Source organism: Takifugu rubripes, chromosome 3 (assembly GCF_901000725.2).
Source record: "Takifugu rubripes chromosome 3, fTakRub1.2, whole genome shotgun sequence".
In the NCBI taxonomy this organism is placed as follows: Eukaryota; Metazoa; Chordata; class Actinopteri; order Tetraodontiformes; family Tetraodontidae; genus Takifugu; species Takifugu rubripes.
The window spans coordinates 15,129,793-15,149,075 of record NC_042287.1 but is presented as its reverse complement, the minus strand read 5'-3'; the positions used below and the strand labels follow the sequence as shown (position 1 = coordinate 15,149,075).

The 19,283-nt window shown below is 43.8% G+C and overlaps 5 protein-coding genes across 9 annotated transcripts; 3 read left to right on the top strand and 2 right to left on the bottom strand.

The window, feature by feature from the left end:
- The first annotated feature begins 2,811 nt into the window (after positions 1-2,811).
- LOC101071411 (transmembrane protein 198-like) lies at positions 2,812-5,912 on the top strand. Of its 4 annotated transcripts, XM_029833966.1 has the most exons (6): positions 2,812-2,965; positions 3,104-3,226; positions 3,295-3,980; positions 4,463-5,035; positions 5,112-5,239; positions 5,320-5,912. In XM_029833966.1, the coding sequence occupies exons 3-6, from the start codon at positions 3,827-3,829 to the stop codon at positions 5,467-5,469; spliced, it is 1,005 nt and encodes a 334-aa protein (XP_029689826.1). In that variant the 5' UTR covers positions 2,812-2,965; positions 3,104-3,226; positions 3,295-3,826; the 3' UTR covers positions 5,470-5,912. The 4 variants fall into 4 exon arrangements, with proteins under 4 accessions (XP_029689826.1, XP_003979963.2, XP_029689825.1 ...); XM_003979914.3 differs by lacking the exon at positions 3,104-3,226 and having other exon boundaries at positions 3,666-3,980; XM_029833965.1 differs by having other exon boundaries at positions 3,104-3,980.
- Positions 5,913-6,352: 440 nt separating this feature from the next.
- On the bottom strand, positions 6,353-8,550 carry pym1 (PYM homolog 1, exon junction complex associated factor). Its single transcript, XM_003979913.3, has 3 exons — positions 8,265-8,550; positions 7,211-7,304; positions 6,353-7,035 (listed from the first exon to the last, which is right to left on the bottom strand). Exons 1-3 carry the CDS (start codon positions 8,293-8,295, stop codon positions 6,543-6,545), a joined length of 618 nt encoding a protein of 205 aa, XP_003979962.1. The 5' UTR covers positions 8,296-8,550; the 3' UTR covers positions 6,353-6,542.
- A 911-nt stretch (positions 8,551-9,461) lies between these two features.
- LOC115249138 (tubulin alpha-1C chain-like) lies at positions 9,462-12,038 on the top strand. Its single transcript, XM_029833591.1, has 4 exons — positions 9,462-9,613; positions 10,184-10,406; positions 10,482-10,630; positions 10,709-12,038. Exons 1-4 carry the CDS (start codon positions 9,611-9,613, stop codon positions 11,684-11,686), a joined length of 1,353 nt encoding a protein of 450 aa, XP_029689451.1. The 5' UTR covers positions 9,462-9,610; the 3' UTR covers positions 11,687-12,038.
- Positions 12,039-12,393: 355 nt separating this feature from the next.
- nemp1 (nuclear envelope integral membrane protein 1) lies at positions 12,394-15,470 on the top strand. Its single transcript, XM_011602698.2, has 9 exons — positions 12,394-12,677; positions 13,205-13,326; positions 13,423-13,639; positions 13,720-13,792; positions 13,868-13,961; positions 14,045-14,159; positions 14,248-14,485; positions 14,574-14,747; positions 14,869-15,470. Exons 1-9 carry the CDS (start codon positions 12,569-12,571, stop codon positions 15,107-15,109), a joined length of 1,383 nt encoding a protein of 460 aa, XP_011601000.2. The 5' UTR covers positions 12,394-12,568; the 3' UTR covers positions 15,110-15,470.
- A 1,084-nt stretch (positions 15,471-16,554) lies between these two features.
- On the bottom strand, positions 16,555-18,684 carry ormdl2 (ORMDL sphingolipid biosynthesis regulator 2). 2 transcript variants are annotated; one of them, XM_011602697.2, is made up of 4 exons: positions 18,580-18,684; positions 17,698-17,872; positions 17,380-17,531; positions 16,555-17,077 (listed from the first exon to the last, which is right to left on the bottom strand). In XM_011602697.2, exons 2-4 carry the CDS (start codon positions 17,869-17,871, stop codon positions 16,942-16,944), a joined length of 462 nt encoding a protein of 153 aa, XP_011600999.1. In that variant the 5' UTR covers position 17,872; positions 18,580-18,684; the 3' UTR covers positions 16,555-16,941. The 2 variants fall into 2 exon arrangements, with proteins under 2 accessions (XP_011600999.1, XP_003963507.2); XM_003963458.3 differs by lacking the exon at positions 18,580-18,684 and adding an exon at positions 18,128-18,484.
- Between the last annotated feature and the right edge of the window lie 599 nt (positions 18,685-19,283).

The following is a 19,283-nucleotide window of genomic DNA, read 5'->3' as shown; positions in this document are numbered from 1 at the left end:
GCTGGTTTCTGCAGCCGAGGATCAGACTGCCAAGGTCCCTGCTTTCGGCTGCCCCCCAACACATAATGCACCCGACCCCCTTGGCCCTTCCTGCAGGTGGTGAGCCCACGAGAAGGGGGTCCCATGTTGCCTCTTCAGACTTTTTTCTTCAGCTTCCCTTTCACTCTGCAGGGAAGAAGAAATCTTAGAAATGCTCAAATGAATGTTTGGTGTCCAAAAAGCTCATATACAGTATAAAGCTTCGTAAAAAAAACACTTTTCCTTTAATATTCCAAGCACGAATGATGTCAGCGTGGCTCTGCCATAAACAAAACATATATGTTCAAACCACAGACTTCAAATAAGATATGAAATAAGATAAAACGTTATTGATCCCACAACGGGGAAATTCACGAAATAAAATGTTAACGCCCGGTTTTCTGCGGTTCTTTGATGGTGCAGTCAGCCTTTGGTTTTGCCATCAAGTCTTCAATTATATAACGTGCTAATCTTTTGCTTCTTCAGAGTCAGGCTGTTTAGTTCTATCATGTTGAAATCGAGCGCCCGTTCTTTCTCACGTAGTCCGCTGATCTTAGTTTTGATTTTTTCTGCATTGATTTGGTGCGAACACAGCAACTTCTGCACATCTTCCAGCTGCTCCTTCAGTAACTTATAGTTCTTCTTTTTTTTAGGCATTTCCTTCAGCTCCTTCTCCTCGGTGCTCTGTCCCGGAGAGAAGAAATTAAGGAACCTTTGACAAAGTGAAGGAAGGGTTTTCTCGATGATTTCCTCGCAGTTCCTCACTTGCTCTCGGAGATCATCCATTTCTTTCTGGTATGTGTCTTGGATGTTGCAGTAAACATTAAGAATATTCTCAACTACCTTCAGCTCGTTTTCCAGGATATCAATCTTTTTTCTCACCTCCCGTTTCTCTCTGATGAGGAAATCAACATTCACTCTAATAATCTTTGATTCTGAAAGGAAGAATTTCCAAATTTTTTTGAACAGTGAAAACTGCTTCTTTTTCTTCTTGTGTTTGATCGCTTGCACCGAATCCCGAAGGTTGTCGACTTGCTTTTCAAGTTCGCTGATCAAATTGATGTAGCTGCTGAAATCCTTCATCCTTATCAGCTGTTCGTTGAGATTCTCATCCAGACCTTCGACTTCCATCCTCTCTTTAAGGAGCGCATTGAGCTCCTCCTGATATTTGTTCCTCTCCGCCTCGATGTCGGTCTTCGTCATTAAAAAGTAAGCAATCCTGTCGCTGATCGGGGATTGGTTCTGCACTTCGTTCTCCAACTGCTTCACTTTCTCCTGAAGGGCTTCATTTTCAATGTTTCTTTTCTCCATAACAGCCTCATTTATACAGTTAAGTTTTTCAAGCTGATTCTTTTGATTTTGGCTGTCAGTGATGCTCTGCTCAAGGGTCTGACATGTTGAGACCAAACATTCCTTCAACTCATCCACATTCATGTCCTCCACATTGATACTTGGCTGAGGGTGGCTCGCGCAAGACAACGCCAGCATTTCTTCTAGTGCCGGCAAGACCAACTCCTGCTGCTCTTTCCTCTGCAAGTTTTCAATTTCCTGCAATTTCTTAAACAATGTGGCATTCATTATTTCCAGCTCGGTGTTCTTCAGCTTTAGGGCCTCAATCGCATCTCCAAATTCGAAATCAACATGAGGCGCAAAATAATATTCAATCGGACCTTCATCTAGAATCAGTGCCTCACCTGAAGGTGGAAGGTGTTTTGTTTTGTTTTGGAAAGCAAAAATGAGTTGCTTTAAAGCATTGCAGCTGTTGACAAGAGTCCTGTTTTTACAGGTAAGACTTTCAATCAAGTGTTTATTTACCATCTTCCTTTTTCTGTGGCTCAACTAAGGAGATATTATAATAAGTTAGTGTTAGGGTTACACTGTTAGTACGCCTGCAAGGACTATAACTTTTGTAAGTTCATGATCAAAGTCATCCCTGGCTTTCATCTATATCAGAGTCACTATATACTACATTAAACAAATCAAACTGTGTTATGGGTTTGAACATGTCACTTTTAATTTTTATAAGGTAGATCAGTAAAAATGAGACATTGTGCTCATTGCGACTCTAAAATAAATGGCCAGGATCTTAGTTATTATCTGTCTAATTATTGATAACCTCACATGCAGCATGATTAACCTCACCTGGCTTCTGTTTCAATAAATGAGTTTACAAAACAAGATGTGTATTAAATACTAAAATATACTCACACAAGCCATTCCACAGCTTGCTTCACCATATTGGACCTATTCAGTCCAGCTTCTCCGCCCTGGAACACTCTTATCCTGATGGAGGTGACATTGATGGAAGATCCAACACTAACATCACTTTTAACTAATATGGCCACTAATTAAGTCTGTTTTAATAAAATTAGGGAATATCTGTCACAGCACAAGAGGTTACAGGGATTTTCTATTATTGTACCTCCAAGAAATGGGACCAAAAAATAGCACACTAAAACAGTACAACTAGCCCTTATTTATGTTTTTCTGTCCTGAGTACTTCTTCTAGAATCCCACTATCATCAAACAACCACAAATAAATGGAAATAAATCTGGAAGTGGTGCAACAAATAAGAGCTGTTGAGGTCAAACTGGGGTCTCTGAGGCTAATCTTAATTTGAATTGTCCTAATTGAAATAAAGCTCTAAAGTGATGATGCAGACACAAAGCCCGAGCTTCTGTTGGATCATGCGCAGAATGAGCTGAGCTCTCAGCTGGCTCGGCCTTGAACTTAGTAGCAGATGGACTCGCACTCAGAGTCAGGCAGCAGCAGTTCACACGTGCGCAGGTCGATCGCTGACTCTCACAAAGAGCTGCCAGCAAGGACGGGCCAGAGTCCAAACTCCTCACGATTCACAGCTCACTGAATTTCTGACAAACTTTTTCTGAGGATTCCGTTTCTCTGCTGAAAGCTGCATTTGCTCCATGAAGATATGCTGCGTTTCAGGTAGGAATGAAGGCATTCTGACTCCAAATTGCACGGGACTTGTTTTGATTTGAGCATGAACTTGGTCTGAAAGTGTGGCTATTTATTTATTTGTTTATTTCATGTTTTTGTTGTTGCATGTTGTCACGTTTACAAAAGAAAACAAAGCGAGAGGAGGCTAAAGCTCCTCTAAATCTATTTAACAAGCAAGAGGATCTACCTGAGAAGCTCTTGAAATCCAGACAGTAATACACACAGTAGCAGGCTAACATGAAAGGGGGTGTAAGTGTGATACAAGATGATTTTAGTGTTGAAATCAGCATATTTTGAGCAGCATCTTTTGTTTTCAGGATCGCCCAGTAAAAAGCGAACCTACAGTACAGTATTTCCAAGTTCATAACAATACACTTGTATGAGGATGGCAACAAGCCACCAGGTCATTTCCTCTCCTGCATCCTGTCCTGCAACAAAAGAACCAAGTGTTAAACTCAGAAGAGATCCCCCGCTTCCTTCTCTGGTTCCTGAACAGGAAGTTCCACATGTTTTTTCCTCTAATTTCTATGTAAACAAGAACATCTGAATGCATATTTACAGCTGAAATTAAGGAAAAGCAGCATTATGGGTGTTTAGGATGTTCCTAGAATGCATAATAATTCCAGCATTGAGATCCAGGATTGTGTTTTTGTCATCAGGGAAACTGAAGCAATTCATCTTTCTGCAGGTGCACGAGAGGAAACAGTTTAGTGCATGTCTGTCGCTCAGGAGGTGCAACCTTCCCTGGACACCTCACTCAGGACATTCCAGTTTCTCCATTTCAATGAACAAGCAGATTCTCCTCCAGTTGGTCTAACTGCACCACAACAGGAGCAATAATCCTTCAAGATGGCAGCCAGTTCTCTCTACATTACTGCCGAGCCAGGAGCTGGTTCTGCTGAGGTGGACACATGCACCCTTGAGATTAATAGCAAGTATGAAGTCGTCACATCTATTGTCTGCTCTGCTTTCTTCTCGCTGGGTTTCATCTATTGCTTTTTTGGTACGTATAATGTGATGATTGTACATAAATTCCTGAGGCAAAGTTCTCTTTAAGTGCGTCTGTTGTGTCAGCGTTTTTCACCTGACGGTTTAAACCCACAGTTGAAGCTCTCAGGAGGGATAAGCACCAATCTGGAGGTGGCAGATGGACTGTCCTGTCAGAATTTGACACAGGCAGCATTAATGAAGAGCCACCTGTTGCACCAGTCCTATATTTCACTTGTTTAAAGTTCAGTGGAATCAGTTTATGTTTGTAGCTCATCTGACTTAAACAAGATTTTTTTTATTACTATTATTATTACTTCTATTATAATTTTTGTCATTGCTGTTGTAGTACTGTATGAGAAAGGTAAATTTACAAGATGCTTGTCGCATCGCAGTTAATAATAAATTGAACCAGAAATTATTCTTTCTTATTATTTTCTTACAATGCAAAGCGCCAGTTTAGGTTCAGCTCTAACCTCGTCTGGTTCCTCCTTCAAGGTTACCGCTGTTTCAAGATGGTGATGTTCTTTTCTGGCTTCACCCTCAGCTCAGCTGCCACGCTTCTCTTGTACCATAAGGAGCCAATTTTGGACTCCCGGCTGCGCACAGAGACAAAAGTGGGCATCAGCCTGGGTATGGGAGTTCTCTGTGGGCTGATGACCATGCTGGTGTCCACTATAGGACTCCTCCTGAGTGGGCTGCAGCTGGGGGGCCTTCTCTCCCTCGCGCTCCTGGTGGTTATTGGACAGTTTCATAGCCTTACACCAGTGTGGGTGCCCCTTGGCACCACGCTGGTTCTCAGCGTTGTCGCTGCCATCTTCACGCTTCACTGGCAGAAGTTCTTCACTGTCGTCTACACATCTGTGTTTGGAGCCGCTCTCATGATGCTTTGTGTGGATTACCTGCTGGGGACGTTCGTGCTGCCGGATCAGGTGCATGACATGCTTTGTGAAGTTGCCCCACGCCCATTCTGCTGGTTTAACTGGGTGATCGCAGGAATATGGCCCCTTATGAGCCTTGTAGGAGCGGCGCTGCAATGGAGAGTGACTGCCAGGGGGGTAACACACACAGGTGGGTTCAGTTGGTACCGTCGGAAGTTCCGCTGCATCAACATCAGTGTAAATCCTCTCATTCTGATACTTTCCAGCTTTACATTACAAACACAAAAAATATTCCAAGAAACATAAATACAGAGAGTCAAGAAGAAGACATCCGGCACACCGTCGCCGCAGACCTCCACCATTAAAGCGCTACGCCGGCGATGTGCTGGCCCCGGTCGGTCCCTTGGATAAATCTGACATTTACCAGATTTTCCTCAGTAATTGTAAATGCTTTCTTTTGGGTTTGCCTTTCAGAGTTATCTCCGCAGGCTCCAGGAGCACCAGATGGGAACAGGCTCGTCCACCAGCAGCGTCAGCACCATCACGCACACTCTGATTGACTTTGACTTTGAGACCGGCTCCATGGTGCCTCTGACTGCAGCCTCACCCGCCTTTACAATCTGAGGCTCTGCCGCCCGTCTGTCATCGTCCAGTCTAATCCAATCCAGGATCTTGGTTGATGTGCCCTTGTGTTCCGGCTTGTGTCTCTTTATCTGACATCTGATGTCTACAGGTTATGACAAGAATGCTTTCTGTTATTTAACATAACTGTCATTCATACACATGTGTCTGTTTCATGTTGGTTTGCTTGATGCAGTTTTACAGTAAATATTGAATCAATATCAACATCATCATTTGGATAAAGCACCAAAAACTAGAGATAATCAAATAAACTGCTCACAGAACAAACTGAAAATCTAAGCATATCTCTCCTTGTGTACGCATCATGGGTGTTTTGCATATAAAAACCTGTGAAATGCCATGTTTTTAATTTTGACCGTTTATTAAGTTTGTCTTTTTTAAATGTATTTTTAGCTCAAATAAAAATGAACCAGTTGCAGGCTAAAGGCATCAGTCGTTTTAAATATCTCCACAAATATTCAGATTACTCTACACAGCCCACTGTTTTCATTCCTGTAAACGGACAGAAGTCTATTTCAATCAAATCTGATCCGTTTTTATATTCTCACAGCAGAAATGTTGCTTACATTGTAAATACAAAATAAAAAAACTAAAATTAAGGTGGCAGAAGTTAAGGGGGTCTGACAGAGCTTATGCTAACTTGCCATAATGCGTTGAGTTGTTTAAGCTGGAAATCTTTTCTGAAAAATGATTTGAAGCAACAGTGTTTTGGAATTCTGAACAGTTTAGAGTTGAAACATTTGTGCTTATGAGGTGACTTTGTGCTTTTGATGCTTGGCAACCTTAAACTGAAGGAAAGGCTAGATAATAAAATACATGCCTGCAGAGGGGCAATTTAAAACTTAGGTTTTAAAGAGACGACTGCTGTGAGGAAAACACTTGCTTTTATGACTAATGATGTCAAAGGAAAAACACGCCAAAACAAAATTTACAATAACACTTTTAAAAGATGGATATATGAGAGACGTCTGTCCACCGGAGGCATCGGGACTGTTCCTGTTTTCATTGTTGCAAAGGTTTTCTCAAGTGAGTCTGATCCCCTCGTGATTTTTTCATTAATCAGCCTCCAGCTGCTGTAGCTCAGCCTGTAGGGTCTCTGCACGGCCCAGCTTTTCCAACTGATCCTTTGTTGGCTCTTTTATTTCCCCCGAGTCCATTTTCTGCTGTAACTCCTCGATTTGCCGCAGCTTCTTTTTTAGGTTTTTAATCTTCTTTGCCTTTTCAGCTGCTGCTTCAGACTCATCGGGACAAGCACTGGTCACCGCCGCAGCCATCTTGTCTGCAGACCCGCCGCCCTCTGAAATGGTGACGTCCTCAACGGCAGAGCTGAGAGAGTCCACGTCCCCGTCCTCATGGGGGTGCTGCTGCTGCTTTCGTTTTTCTTTTCGTTTCATGTTGCGTTTGGCAGACTTTGAGAGATTGGCCGTCTCGCATTCACCACAGCCGGGGATCTTCTGCTGCTGTTTCGCTGGAGCGGCATCAGACGCATTCATTCCAGGTGGCAGGTCTGGTTTGCTCTTAAAAAACTTCACATATTTGTTTTCGTAACTACAGCAGCAAGAAAGAGGGACACAATATTAAGCAGAAGGAAAACTGATACAACTTACATAAAATGGAACCTAATCCTGCCTTTTACGGTAATATACATTTGATGTTTATTTATTGCAAAAGTTAATTCTGTACATTTTGTGGGGAATAAACCCTATTTATCTACTGTACTTACACTGGAACTTCCTCCTGGGGGACATAACCATCTTTTACCCGCCTTGGTTTCCTCCATGTTCCATCAGGACGCTGAGTAGCAGCAATGTATTTCCCTAAAGAGCAACAGGAAAAAGGTTTAAAATAGCACTGATGTAGTCATTTGTATGTAATTACTACTGTGAGGTTTCAATCATTTTGTCACTTCTTGTGCAACTAATGTAGTGGGCTGGAAGGTCTTGGAGAATTTCTGTAAGTTTGTAAAAACAGCGAATGTCACTGTGCAACAAGTTTGAATTCCATCAAACCAGTGCAAAACTACTTGATTTACCATCATGAATGAAACACAAAACCACCAAATCTTTACATTCTTGGAGCTAAAAATCCAGACAAATCTCTGTGGCCATTATCTGTTCATCAAAATAACTGACAACAAAAAAATGAATCAAAGAAGAGCATCATTTTTTATACATATAAAAGTATACACATATACATACAAGTATAAGGCGCTACCCGGTACAGTTGTAAACATTTCTTTATACATCACATAGAGACTCAATATTAGCAAGAAGATTTAAGTGAATGCTGTAACTGTGATGGATCATCCAGTGATATTTATCCACAGAGCAATAGGTATTATACTACATCGATCTACTTGTTTTTTTATTTAGTTTGATCTTAACTTATTGTTTATACTATTGATACATGCAACAGTAACGCTTAACGGTTAAGTGTTACTGCGTTTAGTCGATTACGTCGTTTAAACTCGCTTTGTACAGAAGTTTGTTAAACAGTGAGCTCCGAGGTTATATAATACATCCATCATAACTGCAAAAACACCGTTATTGACCGTAGAACAAAAAATAAGCACCTATTGAGTGCCACAGATGCTAACTAGCGGCTAGTAGCTGTTTTAGCTTCGATTGGCACTAGTTGTCATTCATACATTCATTTTTTTTCCACAGATGATACAGTTGAGTAAGTAGAGGAAATGGCATTTAATTAGGCCTGAAACGTGACTGCTGGCAGAAAGATTTTAGCTCTAGAAAAAGGTCGGACCCATGCATTAGCCTCACCGGATTCATCTGTCACATAGGGGGTTGCCATTTTGGGGTAACGTGTTGATCCGCTTCAATTAATCTACGGCGGTTTTGCACGTCTGTCCCGCCGCTCACTTCGATCAGGCGTTGCAGAAATTCACAAAGTTAGTAATATCTGTTTGCTTCTGGGAGAGAACTGTCATTGCAACACACAGTTACTGATATAACCACCGGGCTGGGACGAGAGTGATAAGAGCGATGGTCCCTGCTCGATCAGAGCTCGATATGTACCCGGAACTTCATCTGCTCCGTAGCGCTTCTGCGCATGCGTTAAGATGTGCGCATGCTCAAATGTTTTTGCATGAGTTTGTTCTCCCCGCCTTTATTTATATCAAAACAATGAGCAATAAGAACCAAACCACTAATCTCATTTTTGAAAATGAGTTCAAACAGAATAACAGAACAACTAGATATTCCACTAAAAAGAAAGCATTTCAGCTTCCTAACACTGGAATTATTTGCTCTTTTCCATCTCGTAATGTAATATGATATACGTATATGTATATAAATATATGAACTGATCCTGAACTTGAACTTATTTATAACTGAACTTATACTTGAATATATTGACGCTCTCTGCACATGCTCAGAATGTACTCTGGTTCTCCGCTACATTTCCACCTAGTGGTCACATACTTTTGTGCACTGGCGGTTGAAACGAACATTTTTGGCAATTTTAAAATACTCATTAAAGCTAGGTCAAATTTATTGACAATAGTTGGAGATCTGTTTTGTTTCTGGGACGACTGTATGTGGGCCAGACCTCACTGGAAAAGCCCGACAGCATTTTATTTCGATTTCCATTAATCCTGGGAACTATTTCACGGTCTTTTTTTTTTTTAAGAAAAAAAAAAAATCAAAATAACTTTATTAACACATAGTCCGTGAGTTTCTACCTGAAGGGATAACTAAAAGAAAAGGACGTGAGCCTAAAACACAACCATATATTTTTACGAAGTTATGACTATCTTTTCAATGTTTTGTATCCACTGAAAATGTGATTTTGAGGATTTTATTGTCGTTTTCGTTTCCTAGTTCGTTCTATAGACATATCGGCTCGTGACACGGGGGCAGAAAGTCCCCGGAATCTGGGTCGCCACATGTCAAAGTTTGACTTAAACCAATGAAAATCTCCAACACTTTTTCTGATAACCAATCAGATTCTAGAATCTTGTTCGCGCCACTGCAAAGTATAAATAGCCCCACCCAAGCCGGACCGTTCACTGTTACTCACATCTCGCAAAAGACGCGTAAGGGTCTAACTGTAAGAGGGTTTCTTTTTCTACCTTTTTTTTGTTAGGACAATCTCGTATTTTGGCAAAATGGTGAGTACATACTAACGTCAAATGTAGTGCAAAATAGTGGTTAGGGTAAGGCCGAGTCGCTTGAAAATTTCGTAAAACTTAACCCTGAGTGTTAAGTGTTCGGACAGTGAATAAAACTATGTCAGCAAATGTAACTTTGGTCAATAAGTCTGAGTGCTAATGACGCAGTTTGAATACGGGTCCAGTCGAATACCCGCCAAAGGCTTTTATATCCTTCCTTCCACTGAATTCCTGAACAGCCGTTGAATAAAATCCTGCGTCACAGCCAACCCATGACTCCATTTTCAGCAAGTTTTCTCACACTATCTCCTCTGCGAGTGTTTCGCCGGTGGGCCTGTCTCCAACACCACAGGCTGGGACTAATATTTTTCATGGCAGACATTTACAATTTGAGTATTTACCGGTCCTCTGAGGAATGTGGCTGTAGCTATTGATCAGGTGACCTCAGTCACGATGATCCTGTATTCTGTTCTTTACAACAGCCCCTTCATAGTCTAGACTCAAGTGGTGTGTGTGTCCATCTTAAACCTGTAACCTTTTTAAACCAAAACCTTTCCTGTTTCCCCACAGCGTGAGTGTATCTCTATCCATGTGGGTCAGGCTGGGGTCCAGATTGGCAATGCATGCTGGGAACTGTATTGCCTTGAGCATGGGATCCAGCCTGATGGAAGGATGCCCAGTGATAAAACAATTGGAGGAGGAGATGATTCTTTCAACACCTTCTTCAGTGAGACCGGGGCAGGAAAACACGTCCCCAGGGCTGTTTTTGTAGACCTGGAACCGTCTGTGATTGGTAAATTTAGCTGTTCTACAACTGTTGTATCCCCCATCCATCAAACCCTGCTATAGGTTTGTTTCTTGCCCATAGATGAGGTGCGTTCGGGGACCTACCGCCAGCTGTTTCACCCTGAGCAGCTGATCACTGGCAAGGAGGATGCTGCCAACAACTACGCTCGTGGACACTACACTGTGGGCAAAGAGCTCATCGACGTAGTGCTGGACAGGATCCGCAAACTGGTGGGTTGCAAGTTCAACTCCAGGTCAACATTGCGTTTACATGATTTTCCCCTCATGTGTTCCACTGTCTCTTTACAGTCTGACCAGTGCACCGGCCTTCAGGGCTTCCTGGTGTTCCACAGCTTTGGAGGTGGAACCGGCTCTGGTTTCACCTCCCTGCTGATGGAGCGTCTGTCCGTCGACTACGGCAAGAAGTCCAAGCTTGAGTTCTCGGTCTACCCGGCTCCCCAGGTGTCCACTGCTGTGGTGGAGCCCTACAACTCCATCCTGACCACCCACACCACCCTGGAACACTCAGACTGCGCCTTCATGGTCGACAACGAGGCCATCTACGACATCTGCCGTCGGAACCTCGATATCGAGCGTCCCACGTACACCAACCTGAACAGGCTGATCAGTCAGATCGTGTCCTCAATCACAGCTTCTCTGCGATTTGACGGTGCCCTCAACGTAGATCTGACAGAATTTCAGACCAACTTGGTGCCTTATCCTCGTATCCATTTCCCCCTGGCTACGTACGCCCCGGTCATCTCTGCTGAGAAAGCTTACCATGAGCAGTTGACCGTATCCGAAATCACCAACGCTTGTTTTGAGCCAGCCAACCAGTTGGTGAAATGTGACCCTCGCCACGGCAAGTACATGGCCTGCTGCCTTCTGTACCGTGGCGACGTGGTCCCCAAAGACGTGAATGCTGCCATTGCCACCATCAAAACAAAACGCACCATCCAGTTTGTGGACTGGTGCCCCACCGGTTTCAAGGTGGGCATCAACTACCAGCCCCCCACTGTTGTGCCTGGTGGAGATCTGGCCAAGGTCCAGAGGGCCGTGTGCATGCTCAGTAATACCACCGCCATCGCTGAGGCCTGGGCTCGTCTGGACCACAAGTTTGACCTGATGTACGCCAAACGGGCCTTTGTTCACTGGTACGTGGGTGAGGGCATGGAGGAGGGTGAGTTCTCTGAGGCCAGAGAGGACATGGCTGCTCTGGAGAAGGATTATGAGGAGGTGGGCACAGACAGCCTGGGAGAGGAGGATGAAGAGGGAGAGGAGTATTAATGTGAAGGTGGCTGATTTGAGAAAGTATTTCAAAAGTTCTTGACTTGAAGTGTTTTATTTTAGACTCTAAAGTTCTTATGGGAGATGTTGCTACTTATGGGGGAAAAAGTGCATTTAAAATATCCACAATCGGTTCAGGTTCAACTGTATTTCAAGCTGACCCATGCTAAGAGCACAGTGGTTGTTATAAATTTGAACATATTCAACGGGTTTTTGTGCCTACAGTGGCTGAAGATGCTAAGAAAAACGGTTACAAGTTAAATGTACTAGCTTTAGAGGAATGCAAGTGGGCTACTTTTTCAACTACATGCACTGTATTTACAAAGGTTCAATAAATCATTTTGTCAATGCTTTGCTTTGGTCTGGATTTAATAAGACACCTTGGCATAAGTCCAGACTTGCTTTGGAACTTGGCAGCTCAGCAACTCAAAACATTTCTTTCCAAACAGCACTGCTGGGTGATGAAATAAATGAGTTAATATATATCTGTGCCAGAGGTTACGTCACAGCTGGTGCCTATCAGCATTACTGGGGTTTATCAGTCTGGTTGGGAACAAAACGGATTTCAAGAACAAATGCTGAAAATGGGCCAAGGAACGAATGATTAAATTTTGGTGCTGGCCCACGTTAAAAAGGGGACTTCGATCATGAAACAATGTCCTGAATTGTGTTTTATTACCCCTGCATACAGTATATATCTATATTGCTGCTTGGCTTTCTACGCTCCGAGTGCTTTGTAGCTTTAAATGTTATAAGAAAGGATAATTCTTGATTTCGGAGGTGTTTTTAGCTAGAGCCTGTTGGTCCTCCGGCCAGCAGGCGGCGCTGTGCGGCGCCACCGTTACTATTTGTAACCACCCATTAATCCGAAGAAGTGTAATAATGGCGGGACAGATGAGACGGACCGGCTGTTACCTGCGCAGGAGCGCAAACTATGTTGTTTTAGTCGTGCTGCTCGCTGCTTTACATCAGGCTTCACACCAGAATTCGGGTAAGGAGGGAGCTTATGAAGGACTTTCATTCTAAACGAACGCCCACAACAGAGCTGAGCCCTCTTGGCTTGTGTTTTGCCTGAGCTGAAGCGAGAATTGTTGCATTAAGGAATGTTGGCGAGGTTTATTGTGAGGAACTTCAACGCCAAATGCTTTAGTTCTGAGCACATAAACTACATACCTACACTGGCTGGTGTGAAACGCGTTAAAGATGCAACTAATATGGAATACTTACGGTTGTGTGCATGGTCATTTGAACATCTCAAACTAAATTCTCAGCACTGTTGAAAACATGCATTAACCTGGACACCTAGAATCACTCGATCCCCTTAACTAGGTACTCTACGATCACTACTCACGATCAGCTGTCCATTGACGGGCTTAAAGGCCATAAAATGCTATTTCAGATTAATTAAATGAGCGTGATCACTCTTAAATGTAGGTGCAGTCATTTGGCTTGTTGTGGTTGTAATTCACGTTGCAGGAAGCTTTAACACGCATAACATGCTTTTGATACTCGATCCAGGTCACAAAAATCCAGTGACAGATCTCCGGGATGGAGAGAACTATGTTTTTTCTGGCTCCAACAGATTCTGTTATCAGAATACCATCGCACCAACCTGGAGGCAAACGTGGACGAGGGTTCTGGTAGGTCCCTGTAAATGAGTTTGTGTATATTTATATACGACAGTTTAAATGTGGAAATAAATGAGCCGCATTGTTAATAACTCCATATTTTACCAGATCAAAGTATGGAGCTCAGAAGTGTTCAAGGTGGTTATTGTTGACGGTGAGGAGCAGCTGCAGGACTTGGAGAAGTTCAGTATTTGGGGCTGGTTTCAGAGCGTCTTACATGATCGTCACAATGAAACCATTATTAACATCGATCTGTTCAGCAAGACGACTTGCTTTAAGATTGATCCCGTCAAGAACTCTCAGTACACTGTCAAGTCCATTCGAAGTAAGTGAGCAGTGAAAGGTTTTAATTGATTCCATTCCTTAAATGTCTTGATGAAATCTTTTTTTTTTTTTTTTTTGCAGAGTTTGACATCTATTTGTTTTTGGTTTTCCTCGCGGGCATGCTGTTGTTCTTCCTCGCAGACTCCCTCAGCAGGTAATTTTCTTCATTTTCATGATTTCAGATATCCTTATTTTCCCATCCTAACCTAATTCTTCCTCTTCCATGAAGGAGTCACTTATTTTTCTACTCGGCTGGTATGAGCACTGGCATGATTACCTCACTCGTCATCCTTTTCTTTGTTCTGGCCCGTCTTTTGCCAAAGGTGAAGCAGTTTGACAAGCACTTGGGGTCCAGTTATCTTGGTGTCATGTGTGACATGTGCTCTTTCTGTTTGCTGCTCAACAGAAAAGCCCTTTTTATCTGTTGATACTTGGCGGCTGGTCATTTTCTGTCTATGCCATCCAGTTTGTCTTCAGGAATCTTAGTGTAATTCTGCAGGAACACTGGCATTTGGCATTAGGTAAGCTCCACAGCACTAAGCATTTAAAGTCAAACATAGCAAATTAATGATGCTTGACCTCTTGACCTGTATTCTGTGTGTTTGACAGGTTATTTAGTCCTGGTGGGATTCATCAGTTTTGCCGTGTGTTATCGATATGGCCCTCTGGTGGATGAGAAGAACATTAACATCTTGACGTGGACGCTGCAGCTACTTGGTCTGCTCTGCATTTATTTAGGGATTCAAATTCAGCAAGTGGCCTTTGCCATCATCATAGCGGCCTTGATCTCTAAGAATCTGGAGTACCCGGTGGCTCTGGGAGCTGCTGCGTGGGGGTGCATCTGCAGGTACGACTGAAAGCATCCAGTGACGCCAAGGTGAAACGGTGACGCTGAGATAAAGTCCAGTCCAGTTACACGTTGGTCTTCAATGTAGGAAAGTTCGGCGTGTTCTCCAAAAGCCCAGTCCACGGCGCCTGTTGACTGAGGAGGAATATCAGAAGCAGGCGGAGGAAGAAACCCGCCGTGGACTGGAGGAGCTGAGGAAACACTGCAACAGTCCGGATTTCAGCCCCTGGAAGACGGTGTCCAGGCTCCAGTCCCCAAAAAGGTTCATATCCGATGTGATCCTTGACGTTTTCAGGCCAAACCCGATGAAGGAGAACCCCAAAATACTCTTGAAGTACAGCTGTATGTGCACACCATGCTGACGTAGTGACCTTCCTCAACAGGTTTGCAGATTTCGTTGAAGGGTCCCCCCACTTGATGCCGAACGAGGTCTCTATGCACGTGCACGAATACGGCTTCGGGGGATCCCTCTTTGAGGGGGATTTTTTTGACACCGACGACGACGACGACGACAGCAACACTTACACAGAGGACGACGAGGTGAAGCTCTCAGCCAAGAGGCCGGATCAGGACCCCGGCGCCGGCGATGTGCTCAGTTATTCGTGTCTCAGACCGGCAGCCTGAAAACGGCCGTCGGTGGCTCCTGTACAGACTTCAGTACAGAGGGAATTCCAAGGACAAAGCACAATGGAACGACGTCGCTTTTTTAAGGAAAGATTTTCGTTGGTGCATCCCGACTCTTCAGACTATTCATTTGTTCTCCGTGTTCACACCTCTAAACGGGGCCACTGCAACAGGGCGATGCCTGTTTGTTGTTTCCTTTGTTGATCACTTCTGGGAGCATTTTCATGCTGTGATGGTTGTTCCTGCTTTCTTCTTAAAGGGGGAAAATCATAATGATTAGAATTCACTGCTTTTGTGTGATATCGAAAAATGTTTATGAATAAATAAAATGTTTGAACTGCAAAAGCATTGTTCTACGGTGCAAAAGTGAAGCTAAATTTAATTTGTTTTTAGGTATTAGCTTTAACCTTCTAACCTACCGGTAATTAGGGCTGGTATGCATTGTTTACTACAGCCCTCTAATCTGCAGCCACAGGTTTGTCAACAAAGAGGCTAATTTATAGCTGGAGTAACACCGGTCGCATTATGTCCAGACTCATTTTACTACGATGTGAATGTTGCCGCTGCCGCAACAAAATGTATTCTAATTTATGATGCTAAATTTGCCTCTGCCGTGGCAGCTATTTCTGGTTCGACGCCGTAAACAACGCGAGGTTCCATGCCGACGCGTCTGTGTTTTCCTGAGGGGGAAGATGAACCCTCTGCTGCCTCTTCATCTACAGATCAACGGCCTGTTGTAGCTGACGTCATGTGCAACATCAATAGAAATAAGTCCCTTCGGATTGCATCACCAACTCAGACTTCATCCTCTGAAGGTCAGTTTGACCTTTTTGCTGTCAAAGTGCTGACCTTTGCAGACCCCCCCCCCCCGCGCCTATGAAATCAATTTGTTGTTTTGCACCGGTAAGTTTCCAGCCTCGTCAGAAAGCCAGCAGACGTTTCGCAGGCACAAAATAAAACCCTCCCGCAGCAGCCGAGGCCAGATAGTGTTATCTGATTGCTAGATATAGTCCAGATCGTGTAGTAAACATTACGAATTTGACTCTGACATCAGTGAGCATATCTGATGACATTTGCGTCGGACACTCCTTTACATTCATTTGATTGTCATCCTCTGGGAAACACCTCTGACAAATGTTCCACTGATTAGACCTGTCCCTAATAGCACCTGAGGCTCCAGCAGTATTTGCATGTTTCCCATGTTTGGGAAGATGCCACAAGGAAATCGCTCATGGCTGCATGTCATCCATAGGGCGTCCCGACAACAGGGATGGCGGGGGACACCTCATTCCAATGCAAATGTGATGGCAGTACATGCTGATGGGGAATCCCATTGAAAGTGAGCAGATCTGGGCCTGTGGTGGTGGATTCTAAGGTTGTGGAGTTTCCCATGGTGGGACAGCTGACCCACAAACGAGTGATCACAACCCTTGATGTAGGGGGAATTTGACACGGATGGAAGATTGACGTTTATTTAAGGCGTTTGAATGCAAGGAAACAAATTCACATTTATAGTATCGACAGGACAATTGTACAGATGTGCAACAAGTGTAAAAACAGGAAAGCCACAACTTTGGCCTTCAGAAGCAGTGCAGCCAAATCTGCCTTTCTTAAAGCTTTCTGGCTTTAAATAACATTTCTGGAATGTTATTGATTATAAAAACCCTTTCATGAGACAACAGCAGCACCTCGACATTCTTTAAAAGCTGCACAAACTTTGTCAACTGCACAGTTAAGACAAACTGGACAATCTGTTCTTGTCAACTTCTGAGAGCCTCCTGAAGTTAACCAGTCAACCACAGTGGAAATGATCCAGTGTTCAGTCAGTTCTGTCAGTATTTGTTGATCCCAAATATCCGAACTCCATGAAACTGAGGCAATTTGGGGAGCAGGACGCTGAGGAGGGAGCAGGTGTTGATCAGGAAATGTGTGGGATCGTATTTTGTGTAGAAACTGGCAAGAATGTGCCTGCAAAGAGAGAATGGCTGTCAGCGTCTTACCCAATCGTTGAGTGACTGCTAGAGCCAGGAAGGAGTAGCAAGAGTTTCCCGATAATCACATCAAGCTTTATCGGCCACATGTGTGACGCGCTGCTATTGCATCACATGTACCACACGTCACCATAGGTGCACGGTATTAAAGTTTTTTTTTTAAAAAGAACCTGAATCCAGACCACATAATCCAGAAAAAGCAGCGTGATATATCATTTGCATCAAAATCTGTTGGGTAAAACTGACCAGTGACCACTTAGAAACCTGAAGGACACTCACAGAACTATTGGAGAGATTGTGAGGAACTTCCGTGAGGACGTGAACTGGACGCCGTAGTCCATCTGTTCCCAGTGTGTGAGCAGACGTGCTTTGCCTTGGTCGGGAGTCTCAAAGGGAGTTCCCTTCACTGTGTGTAGAAACAGGTACATCACCTGCAGGAGACACCACAAAGAGATAAACAACCACACCCAGTCCAGGAAGACAACGTTGCCAGGCACTTATCAGAAGCCACTCCGTTCTAAAATTGCACTCATGAAACAAATAACATATGAGTGTCTCCCACGGCTGAATAACCCAACAGCTCGAACTGTAACGGACCAGGTTGTGGATGACATTGGTCAGGGTCCAAACAAGTGGAACGGTGAAGAAGGGAATGCTGAGCAGGATGATGTGCAAGACAACGGTGAGAAGGAGATACGTGAGCCATATTCCTCTGCTGTTCATCACCCTGGTGTTGGGGTTCACCTCGCTGTGAGCAACGCCCACGTTCATGCTGAACAGACAGAAACATAATGTCATCATCACGGAGCGGGACGAAAAATAAATGATAACCTGTGATTAGGACAAACATCAAAAGGAATGAGCCTCATCATTTCACTTGGAAATTACAATAACAATAACAAAGGTATTGGCCTAATCCACAAGTTTAGTTATGCAATTCACTCATCGTGAAATGATCTTGACTAATATGATGTTCGTGATATTTTGATTTGCATCATTTTTCAGTGCAATCAATTATTTATTTTACCTTGTGCATTTTCCTCGCACATTAAACTGGCAAGGCGCCGCCCGGCTGCGCTGTGTCGTGCGACTAAACATGCGCTCCCACTAAATGTCAGCTAGCTAGGGTTACCGCAACATACGGACACTAACCAGGGGGAAAGTGAAATATCATCCGAAATATCGCCATTCAAGGAATACAAAACAACTTGGCCATAACAGACTTCCATAACTTAATTCTCCACGTCAAATTGTGAGCTTTTATAACGAAAACATGACTTTCGTTCGCAAGTTAGCCAGCTAAGGGCTGAGTTACCATCTAAAGCATTAGCACGCTAACATTACCGGAAGAACTTGAATCATCCCATATAAAAGTTATGCCAAACAACTCAGTGACGTGGTGCTAAACGGCACCGAGGATCAACGCTATTAAACGTGTTGTTTTTATCTAACTTTGCGTTTCCTCAGAGCAAACTTTACCTTCCTGTGTTCTTGTAGCTCACCAGGAAATTCCTTGTTTCCTTTAGCCCCGCCCTCCTCCGCGTGGGTCGGCCCGTTTCTGCAGCTTTCTGCGGGGGGACGCGCCGCACAGAATCTTAGCAAAAAAAAAACCAAACAAACACGCAAATCATCACTCTACCTTTGACATTTACCTCATGGGATTATCGTTCAGGAAGTGACTGGTACAGCCTCACATACAGGGAGGCTCCCACACGTCACAGGTCCAAGACATAAACAATGTAATGTTGTTTATGCTGTACAGTGCCAGGAGGAATGCAAGGAACTGTACATTGGTGAAACCAGACATCCTCTCCACAGAAGAATGGCACAACACACACATGCCACCTCTTCAGGTCAGGACTCAGCAGTCCACTTAGATTTAAAGGAGGACACTTTGAGGACAGCCAAGTATGGGTACTGGCCAGAGGAGACCGCTGGTTTGAGAGTCTCAGGTGACCACAAGGGCCATATTTTCAAGCTCTGTCCGCAGCGAGTTCAGAACTGAAGAAGCCTTCAAAAGGAAACGTCTTCAAAAGAGAAGAAAAACAGTGCAGTTGACAAAGAAAACTACCCTGGATAACTATGACCTGGATGATTAGGAATCTCCACTGACATATTCTTGACCTGAGTCACAGATCAGAATTGCCCCCCCCCCCCAGACCAGGCCAGAGGTCAGCATCACA